This window comes from Melanotaenia boesemani, chromosome 16 (assembly GCF_017639745.1).
Source record: "Melanotaenia boesemani isolate fMelBoe1 chromosome 16, fMelBoe1.pri, whole genome shotgun sequence".
Taxonomy (NCBI): Eukaryota; Metazoa; Chordata; class Actinopteri; order Atheriniformes; family Melanotaeniidae; genus Melanotaenia; species Melanotaenia boesemani.
The window spans coordinates 5,314,776-5,333,430 of NC_055697.1; the positions used below are offsets into that span (position 1 = coordinate 5,314,776).

At 40.1% G+C, this 18,655-nt stretch overlaps 1 protein-coding gene and 1 long non-coding RNA gene across 2 annotated transcripts in view; both read right to left on the reverse strand.

The window, feature by feature from the left end:
• Window positions 1–398: 398 nt before the first annotated feature.
• On the reverse strand, window positions 399–2,961 carry LOC121655907. Its single transcript, XR_006013332.1, has 3 exons — window positions 2,952–2,961; window positions 780–781; window positions 399–487 (listed from the first exon to the last, which is right to left on the reverse strand). It is a non-coding gene; the product is annotated as an uncharacterized LOC121655907 (long non-coding RNA).
• A 4,604-nt stretch (window positions 2,962–7,565) lies between these two features.
• bcl11aa (BAF chromatin remodeling complex subunit BCL11A a) overlaps window positions 7,566–18,655 on the reverse strand; it is a 52,419-nt gene continuing 41,329 nt past the window's right edge. The window contains exon 3 of the mRNA XM_042010825.1: window positions 7,566–12,847. Coding sequence (XP_041866759.1) covers window positions 10,611–12,847 — 2,237 coding nt within the window. The 3' untranslated portion in view covers window positions 7,566–10,610. The remainder of the gene's footprint in view (window positions 12,848–18,655) is intronic.

Here is an 18,655-nt window from a genome sequence, read left to right on the forward strand (position 1 = left end):
TCTCCCTGACTAAAGGTTGTGGTGCCTGTTGACAAAGGCAGAAAGTAGACTCTTTCCTGTCCTCTCTGTCTCCAACCAGTCAAGACAGATGGCCACTCTCCCTAAGCCGGGCTCTTCCGTGCAAAGATTTTTCCTTCCTGTTAAAAGGAGTATTTACCTTCCAACTGATTTGATGCTATTCATTGGTTTTCTTAGCTATGTTATCATTTTTAATGAATAGACTTGAATGCTATAAATTGGACTAATGTGTATTGGTTTTAATTGGATCACAATGAATTGGCTTGAATTCATTATGTTCCTAAAGTGCCTTGCGATGACTTTGTAATGAGTTTGCACTACACATATACAAATAAAAATTTAATTGAATCTACAGGTGGTCCTTCGAGATGAGGTCTGAGCTCACAGCAGGTCATCTCATCCTCTCCACTCCCAAATCCTGGAGGTACTCTGTGATCATCCTGGCCCTGTGGGGAAGAGCTTTGTCATTCTAGAGATTCCCTGACTAATCTATTTTATACATATATAGAGAGAGAAACGGCCATGGTTTAGAACAATATATAGAAAAGTAAATGTAACACGGTCTCTTTTCTGTAGATTTTTTGTTGATTTAATACAGTAAAAACAGGCAAATTTCAGGCATATAGAAACTTGCAAATTTTGGTGATTTATCATTTTGAAATGATTTGAAATGTGTGATTAATTTGAAAGTTGTGCTCTAATACCTATACCCTGGACAGGTCACCAGTCCACCACAGGGCCAACACAGAGAGTCAAACAACCACTGACACTCACTCCTAGGGAGAATTTAGAGTAATTAGCCTAACCTGCAAGCCTTTGGATGGTGGAGGGAAGCCGGAGGAGATGGGGAGAACACGCGCAGAACATGGTGGAGGGGCCTGCCGCAGCACCCGCGGATCATTCACAAGAGTAAACAATATATGCTTTCATGTCAGTCTCCAAAAGTCTCCAATAACACCAGAAAGTCCCTTTTTTGAGAAATAGTTGCTAGAGGGGTCTGAAAATTCACTAAATATAGGAATAAAGTCACTACGTTGGCAACACTGCTTTCCAGTTCTCCTTCTGTCCTGTTAACTGGAGGTTTTTCTCTCTACTGTTGCCCTCTCCCCCATTATTAGGATGGCCGCTTGAACGGAAGAGATATTTTGATACAGTCCATTGGTTTCCTTAGATAGGCAGTTATTTTTTCATGATTTGGCTTATATGAACACAGTTATTATAAACTGGACTATTTTGTTATGCATTTATTCAAATTGGTTTAAAACTGGAATACAACAAATTGGACTGAATTAGACTGTGTTAAAGTGTGGTAGCGGTTAGCACTGTGGCCTCACAGCATGAAGGTCACTGGTTTGAGCATCTGATGATGAGGGGTTTGAACAGTGGCCTTTCTGTGTGGAGCTTCCATATTATCCCTGTGTACTGCAGCTTCCTCCCACCATCTAAAGACATGCATGTAAGGTTGGTTGGTCACTTTAAATTCTACCTAGGAGTGAGTGTGTGTGTGGCTCTTTGTCTCCTTGTGTTGGCCTTGTGATGTGTGTACCTGCCTCTCACCTGCTAATTGCTGGGATCCAACTCCAGCTTCCCCGCGACCCTGAAATGAAGTAAGCAGTATAGAAAATGAATGAAAGTACAAGGGTCTTGAGTCTAAAACATGATAATGTTTGAATAATGTTTGAGTATGTAAAATGTTACAATGACAATAAACATCTATTCTATTCTAATCTATTCTAAATTAATACAAACTCATATAATTGTGAGTTAAAACAGCTTAAAATGCATACATTAGCAAAAATAACTGATCATTCAGAACAGTGTCAGGGGTCAATTTATTACACCTCGCTTTTAATACCAGCACATTTGGTTGATTGTCCCTCTGAGCTTGCACTTGGATGGTATACAATATGCTGAGTATGCTCACTACATAAAGGACAAGATGTGAATACTTCCTCCACCAAATAGAGACAATAACATTGTGTGAGCTAATCTCATCAGAATGAGATCAGTCTGTTGACCCAACAACAGAATGGGATGCTGTGCATCATCCTACAAGGAATCTCAAGTGTCTTTCTAGAAAGTACATTCCTTGAATTGGTGAAAAAAATTTTAAATGACTGAATGTAACATCTTAGAGAGTTAAAATTCTGTTTATTCTCATAGTTTCATGTATCTTAATGGAGTGGATGCCTTCAAAATCATGGATGCCCACTGTTGCCTGAACCTGACACTTGTTTTTGGACTAGCCACTTCATTGGTAAAGCAAGGATGAGGAAAATAAGGCATATAATGATTTTTATATAAACTGTCTAAATTTAAATCTCCATCAATTTCTTTGTTCGTAATTACCTACATTATGCAAAGAAGGTTTGGTTGTGGACAGTCTGGATGAGCACTTGAATGCAATGTTTTTTGAGCTTACTAGATGGTCAAAAAGAAAACATGAAGTCTGAATACTTTTCATCCTCTTGTGTTTCAATCATGTTATGCAAATATAGATTTGATTCAAGCTAATGAAATTGCCATGCAGTGATAACAGGTTGGGGATTAACTCTGTTTTCACTTTAAGGCAATGTCTTGAAGGAGAACTCCTACACAGGAGAGTTAAGTAAGCTGTGGTCAAAGGCAGTCATTATTTCTTCACCGGCTTTGATTGCATTTTCTTTTACATAGCAAACTGGCCTTGTGGTCATTATATGTGCAAAGTAATGGTAACTGTCCATTACAGTAAGAGGCAATTACTTTGCTGCCAGTTCCTATAGACCGCTGTGGTTGGCGTGTATTTAACCACGCCATATGTATAGAAGCAGCTTCTTAGCTGTACAACAGACACAGGCTGGCCTTGGCAAAATGCACTTTTGTGGCAGCACAGTATGTACACAGATAGCAAAGTAGACTCTATTGGAAGACAGACAAAACACGCATGCTTGCACACATACATTCCTGTCCTTTATCAAGATTCCATTGGAACAGTGTTGAACCAAGGCTACACTGTGACAAAAGCAGTGTGAAAACATGCTTTCTAAAGTCTTTGGACAGTATCTAACTGTTAAAATCCTGCAGGCCAAAGACAAATCCATGGGCGTTTATGGGCCATCGCAGGTCATGGTTGTATGGCTTTTATAACGGTGACAAATGCATTATGTTTTTCACATAAACTAGCAGAAAAGAGCTCTGGTAAAGCAGCTGAGGCCTGCATGCTTTGTGGGTTTATGACTCAATTAATTTATCACAGAAAGAGCGGTATGTTCAGGGTAGAAAACTGGTGAACATTGGCTTCATCTTTTTAACTCGTATTTGAATAATTTCTCTCTTCATCAATGTATACAGTTTTCAACAGACACTAAACTAAAGAATGAAATGTCCCATTTAAGTCTTGTCTGATTAAAGCAATATTGCAGTCTCAACAACCACATGCATTTGGGATTGTTGGGGTTTTAGAGTTTAACTAGGTTGTTTCAGCCAAAGCATCAGATCCAGACTCACTTCAAAGCTGTTGCAATCATACTGAAGAAATTTTTCAGTTCAATCGGTGGGAAGCGTTTGATCATTTTGTTTAATTGTAAAGCTTCAACCCTTTCTGAGATCCAGAGCATTTATCTGCATCTATTCTTCGTTCTTCTCAAAACAACCTAATAAATTGCACATTGTGTTTGACCTATAGTGTTAATGAGGTGATTGATAGTACCTGATTTTCTTCATGCATGCTTTTGGGAACTGTTTAGTGAAATTTATTGCATTAGATCGGAAGTTCCCTCTTGTGTTCTGACAGACATTCAGATAAAGTCCCAGTGAGACATCACAGACCTTTAGGGTGCACTTACAACTATACTATACATAACTTTGTTATGTCAGTCTGAAAACACAGATCCATTTTTTCAAGTCCGACCCAGGCTACTTTCATATGTTGTACTAAATAAGATACATACAATATCTGATCTTTTTCAAAGCAATGTCTGAACAGTGATGTCACATTTCATCTGACTTTATGTCATTGAAGTAACAGAAACGTCACAATTCTGCACCTTGGGAGGCAGGACACAAGATCAAATGTCAACAATAGATGTAAAAATATTGTCATATTTATATCAAAATTCTGATAGTATCAAAACTTTTAACAACTTTAAAACTGATATACACATTCTAACATGTGTAGCATCCATATTTACCTCTGTAAAGAAAATGTGCTACATGTGACATCACATCTTTCTCTAAGCATGCAGGTCATTTCAGGGCCGTAGACTGTTCACAGTGTGGTCTGGTGGTGGTTGTAGTAAATTATAATGTGAACAACCATGCAAACTACCTGTAGTGTGAACGTAGCCTTTATTAATTGAACCAAGGCCTTGAATAATGTATTCCCTTCCTGACCAGAGCTGGCACTGCATAAAGAATTGCTGAAGGAGAAGACCACATAAGTTTTATTCTGCCTACTGCATTTGGTTTACTTGAAGCAAACTGAGATGTACATTTGCATGCGGACCAGATTAATCTTCTTTGATGCACATCACAATTCAGTTGGATATTCACTTCTCCCTATATGAACCAGGCTTTCTAGGAAAATTAAATAGGCAACAATTCAGGAGAACTGCTGTGAATGCACCCTATCTGTACAATAGTCAAACAGACGTCTGATTATTGTACTGATAATGGCCTGATTGGTGGACTTAAATGGTTGGTCTTCTGTAATCTCCACAAAGAAAGTAATGATTCAGTTGAACATTCAGATCTAGAAAGTCTTTCCAAACATTCAGCGCAGCAAAGCTGCTCTGTGATTTAACACAATCTCATCGCAGGGATGCCCAAATCTTTTAATTACATGGCTTGATTTTCACTATGACCTATACCAAAAATGTGACCTCAAAAATCATATGTAAAACAAATTTAGTTAAGTTAGAAGTGGATTCCAGTCAGTTAATACCAGTATCTCAGGGATCAGTTATGTAGAGCCCAACCATGAGAGTAAAGGGCCTGACTACTGATGTAAATTGGAAGAATGATACTATTATACTTTTTGCGTGTACTCAGTCTTTTCATTAAAATAAGCATTTATATTTTATAGCAGGTGTATTGATACTTTTATGCAATTAATGCTTTTCATGTAATCAGTATGAAATGGTCAACACAAAGATTACATAGATGAGTCTGTCCTTCAGTGACAATTTGTACTGAAGCTTTAGTTACAAAAGGACTTAAGTATATTTTCTTAAGAAATAGTTCAGGAAAGCACGAGTTTACACTAACTGGCTACTTTATTAGGTTCAATTCTTTGTTAATACAAGAAGCTAATTAGTCAATCAAGTGGCAGCATATTAATCATTTAGTCATGTAGACATGGTCAAGATGACTTACTGAAGTTCAAACTGAGTATAAGAACGAGAAAAGCGGATTAGTGGTTTTGAGTGCGGCATGGTTCTTAAGTCAGAGAAAAATAGCCATACTGGTTTGAAGATGGTAGAAAGGCAACAGAAAGTCAAATATTCACTTGTTCCAACCAAGGTTTGCAGAAGACCATCTCTTAACACACAACACATCCAACCTTGAAGCAGATGGGATACAGCAGCAGAAGACCACAGCGGGTGCCTCCTGTCAGCTAAGAACAGGAAACTGAGGCTACAATTCACACACACTCACCAACACTGGACAAGAGAAGATGGAGAAACGTTGCTGGTCTGATGAGTCTCTATTTCAGCTCTGCATTCAGATGGTAGGCTCCGAATTTGGTGGAAACATCATGAAAACATGGATCCATCCTGACTTGGATCAACAGTTCTGGCTGCTGGTGGTGAAATGGAGTGGGGGATATTTCGTGGCCCACTTTGGGAACCTGAGCATCAACATGGCCTGGTTTAACCACTAAAGCCTACCTGAGTTTGATGCTAACCATGTCCATCCTTTTATGACCACAGTGTAGCTTCTTCTGATGGTTACTTCCAGCAGGATAATGCACCATGTCACAAAGCTCAGATCATCTCCACCTGCTTTCTTGAAGATGACAATGAGTTCACTGGACTCCAACGGCCTCCACAGTCACCAGATCTCCATCCAATGGAGCAGCTTTGGGATGCAGTGGAATGGGAGATGCTCATTATGGTCGCAGTCGACACCAAGAATTAAGGCAGTTCTGGAAATAATAGGGGTCCAACCCGGTATTAGCAAGGTGGGCCTGATAAAGGTCCACCTTGCTAGTGAAGGTATTTGAATTCACACAATGTACTTTCTGTATGAATGTGTGTTTGTCTGTGTGCGAGTAAGAGTGAAAGGCCCATAAGGGGACGGCTTTTACCAGAAACAGATACCATAACGTGCTTTGATAAGTGACATACATGCTACCCATGTGTTATGAGATAGTGTGGCCTTGTACACACACACCCACACACACTCATTTGGACTAAAAACAGCTGGTCTGTGTTGACCAGCAGATAGGATGTTGCATGCAGACACATGGGTGTCAGGAGTTCTCCAACCCCCACAGGGCAAGGCTGACCACATGCAAGCGCACACACACACACACACACACTCACATAGGAAGTCATGAAGTTCATCCAGTACAAGCCAAACGTGTGAGGTGAGGTGGGGGTGGAGTTCACTGGGTTCAAGGAACTCATCAGAGAAACCACTGGACAGGTTATCACTGGTACCACCCACAGCACAGACACACACACACACATACCTGACTGTAAGTTAAGACTTGTAACACATCTTGGCTTTAAACTCACCAGTGAAGAATGTGTTTGTTTCTTTGTTTTTTTGTTTGTTTATTTGTTTGTTTTTTTCTTTTTTTCTTTCTTTTTTTTTTTTTTGTTTACAGGTAGGAAGTTGGAGGGAATAACATTAACATGCATGCACAAATAAAGTAAGGTAAAACCCACAACAAAAAACAAAAAGTGCAACTGTTCTTTCATTATTTTTATTTTTTTTATTAACTGTTTTTCAATAAAGGGACAAAATGGGTGTGTGAACAGGATTATGCAGACATCTGCCAGAAAACACAGACAGTGGTATTCCCAATACAACCGAACAGAGACCCCAAACAAGTACAACGGAAATTAAAGAGCTTGGTTTGTCCAATGACCATCGGTCACATTACAAAAGAAATAAAATAAAATAAAATAAAATTATATTAAAAACAAAAATAAAATTAAACAAAAAAAGAGAAAAATAAGACTCCATTCCATGTCTCTGTTTTGAACAGAGCATGTAGGTAATAATAAATAGTAACTCCCATTGTAAAAGATAAAGTTCAAGTTCAAGTTACAACAAACAGCTCTCAGAACAGGAATAGAAAAGGCTGATAACAAAATATTCCGCATTGCCATTTACAAAAAAGTCTCAACTCAAGCAGGCTTTTCCACTTCCCCCTGGTCATTTTTAAATATGCTTTGCATATGAAAGTATATTTACCCAATCTAAATATAAAGCACCATTTAGTATTTGGCAATGAAAAACAGAACTGCAAAACATTTAATTTCTTTTTAAATGTATTTATTTTAACGCTTTTTTATGTAATCCATGTACTGCATATGAAGATTTTTTTCAGTTTTTCATTTTTTTTTTTTTTTTTTTTTTAGTTTTTTATTTAGTTTTTCTCCTCTCTTCTTAATGTTGGAATGTTGTCAGGTGGGAGAGGTGAGAAAGACAGAAGCACACAACAGAACAGGCCAACGTCAGCTTTCATTACTGCATACAAGAATGGCAGCGGGGGAGGAAGGGAGGGAGGGAAAAGAAGTGCGAACCCAAAAAGAAAGAAAAAAAAAAAAACAAAGAAGATATGTACAACCACCTCTGTGGACAGGAACCAGAAACAGCAGCCATCTGATGGCCTGCAAAGCTTCCCAGTGCCACATACTTTAGCTGCTTTTTTATAGAGTTTTTTTTTTTTCCTTTCTTTTTTTTTTTTGTGTCTTTAAACATACAAATAATTCGCACTATATTATCCTGCCAAATTAAAAAAATATACCGTGGCAGCTTGGGATTTTTTTCCACTACCAAAACAAGGTATGGTAAATACCTTTAGAGAGAACAAGCAACAGTTAAAAATACGAGCCTCAATATAAATACTATAGTGCCTACTCTAAGTGAACATTGAATTCAAATACAATTCTAGAAATACAGAAAAAGTAGACCATAAATGTGTTTAAGCATAGGAATTGACATGTGTGTGCATTTTCCTATATTTTATGTTCTTTATTATATATTCATATATAATCTTAATCCTTTCCCCAATGCAAATTGTATCTCAACCTGAAGAGCTGTAAAGAGCCAATGCAAAAATAAAATAAAATAAAAAATAAAAAATAAAAATAAAAGAAAACATCACAGAGGTTTTTTTGTTTGTTTGTTTGTTTTTCATCATTGTGTATCATATACTGTGATCTGAGTCTTGAACACCACCAAGATGTTGAGGAAAAATTGAACAATAACAAAACTTAAAAACTGTTTCCAGCAAAATATAGTTAAGTGTTACTTGTAAAAATGTTCCTTTTCATATTTATAATTAAAAGATTTATACAAAAAATGGATTCTCACCATGTGAGCAACAAGATTAGCGTGTCTGTTGTCTGGGCAGCAAGGTCTATAAATTATTCATCTGTATTTTATCAGCAGTGATAAAAACAATGGAGCACTGGTTGCTATTGTTACTCACAAACCTTTTAGTTTAGACCTTGTTGACAAGGTTGAATTTTGACGGCCAAAGAGGGTTAGGTGCTGGGGTTTTCAAGGGTAACAAACTGACAAATGGTCAAAGGTTGAAATGGGAAGGCTACAGAGGTTGAGGGTCATGAGTCTGGAGTTTCAAGCAACAGATTCATTGTGTCATCTTTAACTGCTCGTAACAATGGGACCCTAGTTGTCTGCCAGAAACAGAATGAGCTTTTCCCAAGCTCATTTTACAAGCACAAGGTTAAACTGAGAAACTTGTAAACTGGGAAAATTGACACAGTGCACTTCATGTCCTATAAATGACAATCCAGCTTTTTAGACTCAACCCATGCACCAGCTTTATATCGTGTGGGACAATGCAAGAAATGTGGGTACTATCTCTCAGTCAGAGTGATAGAGCTATACAATAAACAGCATGACTTAAACTAATAGGGAAAAAAACTCCTTTTGGGTTTAAAAAGCAACAAAAAAAAGAAAGAAAGGGAAAAGAGAAAATACGTGCCCTGCATTAGCCCATGCATACTGATTAGCATGAAAACATTTTACTTTCTTCAAGAGCCCTAAAGATATATATATTTTTTGCTAATCTTTCTTTTTTTTCTGCAAGTCACAGCTGATGACCCTGTTTTGATACTAAAAATGTAAAGACATTGCCTCTGATCCCCGTAATGCGTACGTAGCTTCCAGTTCTGTGTAGCTTTCTGTCTGTCTAGCTTGTAGTTCTTTCAATGCTCTCAAATAAAGTTAGCTTTACTTGGAGCTCATATATTACTTTATGCATTGTTCCACACACTGACATATTGAAGCAGCGTTGTAGGTTTGTGCTAACGCAGACACATGACACTTGTCAGCCATGTGCTGTATCCCTCAACTTCAGGATTGTACATTACAGATTACCTTTATCTCAAAAGTACCTCTCTACCAGAAACAAAACTACAAATAATTCAGATATACACAATACTGCTTGTACCATGCTTGCCATGAAATCCACACATAAAAGATAGCCTATTGAACATATAATAGGTAGCTAAATGACGATTCTGATATTTCATCATGAGTTATCATGAGTCCATTTGAGCAGTTAGGTGCTTGATGCAAGGACCTTTCCTGGGTGGCTTTAACCTTTCAGCTTTATCTAGCACAACCCCAGACATATAGCAGATAAGATTATGGCCAATGCAGTCTTGGGATATCAAAGGCACTCTTTCTTATTCCACCAAATGATAGTACAAATTGAGTTCTTAGCAAACCTTTGTCTTTTTGAAAGAAATTTGAAGGCTGTTCTAACTTTCAGTTTAGTCATTTAGCCAATGCGTGATTTTTTTTTTAACCCTGTGTGAACATGGCATCTTTTAGAAAGACCAGGATAAGTGCATTTCCAGGGTTGTAAGTAAAAGACTGTTCACTTTCCATGTTACAAAACAAAGCTGTACATGATATGTGTTACAGAATGTATGCAGCATGGATGTATCTTTCTTGTCTTTTCTCTTTTTGAAGAATAAAAAAGAAAAAAATGGAACAAGAGAAAAACAGCAACACATTTACTCAACAACTAACCAACCAGGGACAAGTTCTTTTCTTTTTTTCCTTTTTTTTCTTGATTAGCAAAAACATACTATGCATGCTGACTAATTCTTAAAAATGGAAAAGGAAAACTCAAAAAAGAAAATTGTACACAACATGTAAATTATTGCACAAGAGAAAGGCTCGAAGTTTTGCTTCAATGCAAGAGTATTGCCCCGATACAGATCATGCATTCAATGGGTAATGGAAACGGGGTGTGCTGGTGCAGAGCACATGGTCTTAAGCTTCCACCAGACTGGTGAAAGTGGAGTGTTGGGACTGGGGCAAATCTACAAGGGACTGGGAATAAACACGGGACTGATGATGAACGTAGCTGCAGGGTAAAGGTCCCACTGTTCGGCCTTCTACTCTGACTTTATTTCGGTACTCAAAGGACGGTCACTGTGCCATTTTTTCATGTGTTTCTCCAAGGTGCTGTAGACACTGAAGGGCATCTGACAAATTTCACACTTGTACACGTCTTTGCCCACCTGACCGTGGGTCTTCATGTGGCGAGTAAGTTTGGAGCTCTGGGCGCACGCATAATTGCACAGCTCACACTTGTATGGTCTCTCTCCTGTGTGGCTGCGTCGGTGCACTGTCAGGTTACTGCAGTTCTTGAACACCTTGCCACAATACTCACAAGTATCACTCCTGCGTCCGTCCTTGGAGCTGGGCCTCCCAGGACCCCCGAGGTGTGGTGTGCTACCCCCACTGCCTGTACCACTACGGCCCGACATTCCGCCGTCCAGTTCTCCCGGAGGGGTCGAAAAACGTAGACTGCCATTCTCTGAAGAATGCTCAGATGAAGATGCAAAGGGCGATTGTCTGGAATCCCCAAAGTTAAGAAAAGGGTCCTTGAGTTGTCGGGAGGCAGCATAGCCAGCGAGCCATTGGGAGTAGACGTTCTCTGTGTTAGGGATTGTAGGGGTGGGCAGGTCAAATTCTTTCTCCAGCTTGATGCGTTTGGAGAAAGGACTGAGTGGACCGGGGCTACCCAACAGCAGTTTCTTGGACAGGCCAACAGAGGCAGATTCATTCGGAGATGCTCCTCGCCCATTGACTGTTGATACAGAACATTCCTCCCCGCGATCAGTTTCCAACACAGAGTCTCCATCACACATCTCACGATTGTGGTGGTGGTCTCGGTTGAGATGGTGGTGCAGGTGGTTCTCCTGGGCCATGGCATTTCGTTTGTGTGCATTGAGAGCTTCACTGAAGTGCTGCATACTAGCAGCAAGCCCCATTCCCTGCATCACCTCGGGCAGTGAGCGAGGGATGGACCCTTCCTCGGCCACTCCTCCCAGTCGACTTCCAATACCGCCATTGTTTTCATGCTGTCGTGCTGCTTCAAGGTTCAGTCCAAAGTGATAGCTATTGTTGTTTCTCCTGGCTGCCCTCTCTCCATTCTGCACTTCTTCCTCATCTCCTTCTTCTTCCTCCTCTTCTTCTTCTTCCTCCTCTTCTTCCTCTTCTTCCTCCTCTTCCTCTTCCTCCTCCTCCCCATTTTCATGTATCATGCGTTCATTCTCACTTTTCAGCTTGGCCACCACAGATTTAAGGGCATTGCTGGCACTGCCCATATGTTCGCTGGTGCCAGGCTCAGGGGAGGAGGCTGTTGATAAACCATCTTCTGACTTGCCTGCATTTGGCGAGGAGGATTTGTGCATGTGTGTCTTCATGTGGCGTTTCAGTTTGCTAGCCTGTGTGCATGCATGATCACACAAGTGGCATTTGTACGGCTTCTCTCCTGTGTGGCTGCGTCGATGTACTATTAAATTGCTCTGGAACTTGAAGGCTTTGCCGCAAAATTCACAACATTTTGATTTCATCTGGGTGTTGGAGGAGGGTGTTGCACCTGCTGAGGGTAGAGGGGTTGTAGGAGTGGTCTGAGAGCCCACAGGTGACTGCATGGAGCCTGGAAGAGGCGGTGGAGTGGCAAGATATGGAGGTTTGTTGCCCCCCTCACCTCCTGATCCACCATTTCTTCCTGTCTGGAATGGCTGGAGTAAGCGCTGCATGGGGCTAGGCCGGCTGGGAGAAAGCGGTGGAGTAGACCCTGAGGTGTTGCCCGCCAGTTCCCGTAGCCGCCTTGAGAAGTCCATTGTTGGAGGGGGTTCCAGAGGCAGAGGAGGATTGAGGCGCAGCACCCTGTCAAAGGCACTCGGGTGGTGGGCTGCCAGCGCCAGCTCCTCTGGGCTCAGGTGGTGGGGATCAAGGTGGTTCCTTGGAGGGGGGCTGAAGAGGGGTGGTGTGGGAGGGAAACGTTGATGATGGCCCCCAACCCCAGCTCCTCCCGAGTTGACACCTCCCACTCCAACGCTGTCCCTTCCACCAGAGCCTGAGCCAGGGATGCGGAGGAGGTTGAAGGGGCTTGCATCGGGAGGCAAGTGGAGCCCGTGAAGAGGAGGCTGAGAAGGGCAGTCAGCGCCACCACCAAGGGAGGAAGGCCCACCCATGCGTGGGGTAAGTGGACTGCCATGTTCACTTTCCAGGTAAATACGGAAGCCGTGGGTGTTCTGAGCATGCTGCAGCAGGAACCAGGCGCTGCCGTATGACTGTTTACATGTAGTGCAGGTATATGTGGTTGGCTCTTCCTTACCTGTTGGGACAGAGAAAACAGAATAAAGTTAGAAGAAATTCTGACAGCATTCAGATTTTGTGATTTGTGATTCCTGTATGAATATGACAATTTTAGTGTCCAATCAACAGAAGAGTCTGAATTCCTTTCAACACATCGTCCAAGAAAAATCAAGGGCTTTTCAAATGCTGCTATACTGCTAAGTTGCAAACTTTAGCACAGAACATGAAGAGCAGCTCTGTTCACTTCGGCTGAACCAATCTTTTATTTGAACCTTAGGCCGAACTGTTACAGCTTTTAAAAGTGGTCGGCACATGGTGTTGAGGGCTTTGCAAATACAACAGCAGCTCTTATTGAGGTCATGCCCCACATGAGTAGCATGTGAAAAGTAGTGTGTGTGAATCTCTTTTTCTCCCAGACTGCTCTGGGACATAATTTTTCCCTTTAGACTGACTGTGAGTCCTCCATTGTCAGCAGGAGAACAAAGAAGCAGGGCTATCCCAGCGGACTACCACTTCTCACTGATCTACAAAAACAGAGGCTCGTTGACAAATTCACACTCACATACATACGTGCACACAAGCATTCAAACCACAAGAGAGACAAGTGAAGAAATTTGTAAACCTGTAATGGACTGGATCTTTATTCTACTGCTACAACTTAAATACAGTAAAGTCATATGATATTTAACCTGGGACAATTATATTCTTTTATGAGCTACTAATAATCCTACCAGTGCGTATCGACCTGCAAGATACATAGTCAACACACACTCATTCACACTCACAAAGCTCACAACGTCGGCTGCCTGATGAAGGTAAGACAGTAGGAGTGTGAAAACATTTAGGATCCAGCTGCAGAGTAAAAACAACCTTTTCAGCCTGCCTCAAGCTTTTCCTAATGCAAAGTCACTTTGAGATGACAACAAGGGGAACATTTCAAACAATAATTGCCTTTGAATGGCCGCAGCAATGATGACCTGTGGTGGGACCCACGATGCATGTGTAATCTTATTAGCAGACCGCATGTACAGCTATCACCTCGTTTACAAGATTAGATGACAAACGAAACCCCGTTGCTGCCATTGAGAGGCAACCACTGTTCAAGCTCTGCACATGTGACAAAGTGAATCAAATCAGAGGCAGAGGCTCACACTATTTCAAAAGTCTAAAACAAGATCCTATTTAATTATTTCTTCAAAATGCTTTCTGCATGCTCAAAATCATCCTGTAGCAAACATTAAAATAGATTAGGTGATTCAGGGCATAATTGATAAACACCCCTGACATAATTCCTACAACTTCATATCTATGTACCTGAAAAGAAACAGAATGAATGAATCTCAAATGTACCTTTTATGTGTTAATTTACACCCCCAACTAAAAAAAAAAAAAAAGAAAAAAAAAAAGCATTGTCACACAAGATAACCTGAACCGTGCTGTAATATTATTACAGAGGTAAATGGGTGCCGTTCTGTGGGTTGTAAATATTGTTGCTAATTATTGCTGATACTTTTTGTTAAAAGCTATTTGGCTGTAACGTGTTGTTAACAATAAATGACAAAACGTCCCATTAATATGTAAACAGGTTAGGTAGGTTGTAAAAATACATGCAAAATTGGGGCATATCGCCTGTCATTTACTGGCAGAACAAACAGGAGAAATTAACAGTGATACTAAAAGGATGTCAAGGTTTACATGGACGCTATTACACATCGACACTCTGCAATTTACCTCTAATAGCCAGACAGAGTCAAAGAGGTGGTGGTGAAAAAAAAAAAGTAAAATATCTGAAAAGTGGTGATGTGTATGTGTGTGTGTTTGTTATAATAGAGATTTCCATTGCTCTATGGGACTTGCAAAATGCAACCTCAGTTGAAAGTAATATTTTTTGTATTCTCAATAATGACAAAGTATGAAAGAGTACCTTTAAAAGGGGGTTCTGCCTGGAAATTTTATTCTTCCCTTATTTTTTCCCTATATTTTCTTCTGGCTTCCATTCCCGTATACACAAACTCACTTATCATGAATGGCCAACTGTTTGGAAAAGCGCCTAAATTAGGGATCATTAAAATAGGCCCAAATTAGCTCTAATTGTGGGCACCTGCAAAGGATCTAACCTGTGAATCTCATTTGCATCATCGGGACCAGGGCGGCTTAATCTATTTATTCATCTATTTATTTCCCATGGGTTTCCTAGCTCTAATTCTGGATACCAGTGATATTGGCATTACTGTTTTCCACTTTGGCTGAATCAGGAAATGTGGACAGGCTGGGAAAAGACAACCCATTTATCCAACATGTCATTTGCAGTCAGATTTCCAAACTGTTAATCTGATGTGTATTTTCAAAAACTAAATAGCTGTTTTGATAAATTAAAAACAAGTTTTTTACTACAAACTACTGTTATGGTTTCATTTGGCACTTCTGCATATGGTTATATTTTAAATTTGACCATTAATCTCACTTAATCCTCTCAGAAAGTATGGTAAATTTATTACATTATCACTAACAATTGCCTCTCTTAACTAATGTCTAACTGGTTGATGCAGAGTGCACAGAATTGTGTAAAACTTTGGTGATGCATGCATGAAAATAGATATTCTGCAGAGTTAGGGACTCACTATGGAATTATATGCACTGGGCCTATGTGCCAGTCCCGGATTTGTGTGCAACAGGGAAAAGACCTTCCTTCTTGTTGACAACACCACAATTACACAGACTCAAATAGGCATTTTTGCTTTCAAACTATGTTGTGGGTAAAACATAAAGAGAAACAAGAGCAAGGTATTATGGTGTAATTCTTGAGCTGATATATTCCTTTCTGACTCGCAGCTCAGACTTGTCTGTACGCTGATTGAAACTGTAAGGTTAATGGATTTTAGAGTAGGCGACCGCTCCACTCTGTCTCCCTGTAATATACTCCCATCAGCCACTTCATTAGGCAAACTCTCCAGCACTCCAAGGTAGAAAAATGAAGTGAGAAAGCTGAATGGAGACCAGTAGATGAAGACAGATAGAGTCAGAGAAAGAGAATGAAAGGGATGAGAGAGATAATCCCTTTGGCTTGGTTTGGATGGAGGTGACAAATACCTCCAACAATTTTAGAGTTTGAGTGCAGCAGGTATGTAAACATATACAGCAAAAAGGGGAGAGGAAAGGAGGGAAGGCAGATAGGGGTAGATGATAGCATCCGGTTCTTTTACGTGGGGTAAATGCCAAAGCTGTGCAGCCACTAGTGAAACTCTAGAGAACACACACATGCACTGTTTCAGAAATGTCCTAACACTCAATACCTGCCATGCTACAGTGACAAGCTCAGGCATTAAGCCCTATTAAGCCAAGGGCATTGCCTGGACACTTATGTGGTGCTAGATGGGAGAAGGAGGCAGTAAGGCAGCCTGACTCATGTTTCACAACTCCTTTGTGTGTGTGAGAGTGTGTCTGTGTGCAGCAAGATTCTCTGGCTCTTTCCATTGCTCTCAAAAGGAAATGTGGCACCCTGACCCAATGGCTGTCCAAAAGACTGAAATAAAGCATGTGCACCACTTCCATAGAGAATGGTGCAATGGCTTTACCAGAAAGGATTTATTATGGCCAATATTCACTGGGAGCATCATACACTGTAGATGCATCATCAGTGACTGAATCTAGTAAAAGCATTGATTTATTTAGGATTTAAACTTTACTGCAGAATTAATTTCAGAGTTTATTTATTCATCATATTGTCACATAACAGTGCCTCGATTCATATAATCCACCAAAAATACACACTTCAGGAGTCAACTCAGTTTACAAAGATTAAAACAAATTCTTCTTTATTAAAACTTGACATATGTAGCACGTTTTTGGTGCTGATTTCCACCAAAAACACAAATGGGGGGTAAGGAGGGGTTTAATGGATGGTACTGATCTGTAGACTTCAGTGCAACACATTACCAGATCAAGTATGCCTTCACAACAATTTTCACTGTTTTTCCAAATTTCTACATCTCTTCCCACTACTCATTGTTTCCATCCTACTGATGATGCCTTATGAAAAAATAATAATAATAACCTGGTGATATGTTGTAATTTTAAAGTATTTAACTTTGACTTGTGACACAGTAAAGTAAGTAAAAGTTTATTTATAAAGCACTTTTCACAGATAAAAATCACAAAGTGCTGTACATAAAATGGGTGCAATAAAACAACATAAAAATTGCATAAAATAAATAACAACCATCAACCGAAAGCTTTCCTGAAGCTGCTTTTTAAAGGAGTCCACAGAATTGACCACAGGGGCAAGTCACTCCAGAGTCTGGGGGCTACAGCCTGAAGAGCCACGTTTCTCCGGGTTTTAAAATGGGTCTTTGGGACCTTCAGGAGGCTCTGGCCTAGGGGTGCACCCTGAGTAGGGACACAGCAATGGGCAATATACTGGGGGGCTTGACCACGTAACGCCCGGAAAGTCAAAACGAAATTGGACTGGAAGCCAATGAAGTCTTGTTAAAACAGGGGTTATGTGGGCTGTTATGGGCGTACCTGTCAATAGTCTGGCGGCAGAGTTCTGCACTAACTGAAATCTGTTGAGAGTCATCTTAGTGAAACAAGTGAAAACAGAATTACAATAATCAATATAAGATTAGATAAATGCATGAGTGATCATTTCAAGATCTGATTTTGACAACATTCACCCAACCTTTACCAATTACATTGTTCATGTAGATGAATATCCATAACTATACTTTTTTTGTATTATTTATGCTAATTTTGGACTGTATACGTCCACGAATGCCATTGTAAAGCTGTGTACATTGTACTATGCAACAACTGAGTGGATCTTTCAGATGACAGCTCATTTATACTGTATAATTCCTTTTAATGAATCTATCTTGGAATTCCAGCCTGCATAGCTGTCTCTTTCTGCCAGCCATTTTGTTCTGTAAATTAGCTGGATTGCAACCATGATCTCTCTCCAACCAGCTGGGGAGTGCGGTGGGGTCTTGGCTACGAGCTCGGACAGTCACACAACTGGTATTACATGCATTCTAACCATCTCCACAGTCTCAGTTTGCTTCTGATCGCTTCTTCTTGCTTCTCCCTTCCCTCTTCTCTGTCTCTTCCTTTCTATGCTTTTCAATTGTACTTCTGCAAGATACAGCTCGCTCTCCATTACAACCCACTGTACCTCCTCCATGCTTGTCCTGCTCTTTTCCACCCACCAGTAGTCCTCTGGTGGTGTCCTTGGTAGGGCCCACCTCTGGGTGAGATGATAGTAATTGAGGTAATGGAACATTGCTAAAACAGGATTAGCTACACATACTGAGAGTGAGAGACGATGTCCCTTAATACAATTTGGGATTTCTACCAGAGCCTCAGGCTTTCAGGAACTGCTGCTTGTATGAACATCTGGCCATCGCTGCTCACCCCTCATCACCCTGTGTTTTTATTGTTAAAGGGGTGGATAACGAGAATTTGAGTTACATTAAAATAATTAAAAATGTCTGTTTTTTGGGGGCTTTTTTTGTTTGTTTTTTTTTTTTTTGTCAGAGTAAAACTTAAAGTAACACAAAGTAGCACAACAAGATATATTCTGTATAATAAATAAACCCCATAATGTGGAAAAATGTGATGTTTCTTATTATATATCTATTAAAAAAATAAAGTCTCATTGGTTATTTTCACTTGATCCCAAAGTGCTAAAATTTAATTAGAATGGGTAAGTGGGTGAAATAGTACCAACACAAGTATTGCATTTTATGTAACAATGAGTTCTGAACATTTGTTTCTACTGTTGCTCTTATTATTATCCACATGCATTTTCAGTGCCTCATACTGAACCAGTGAT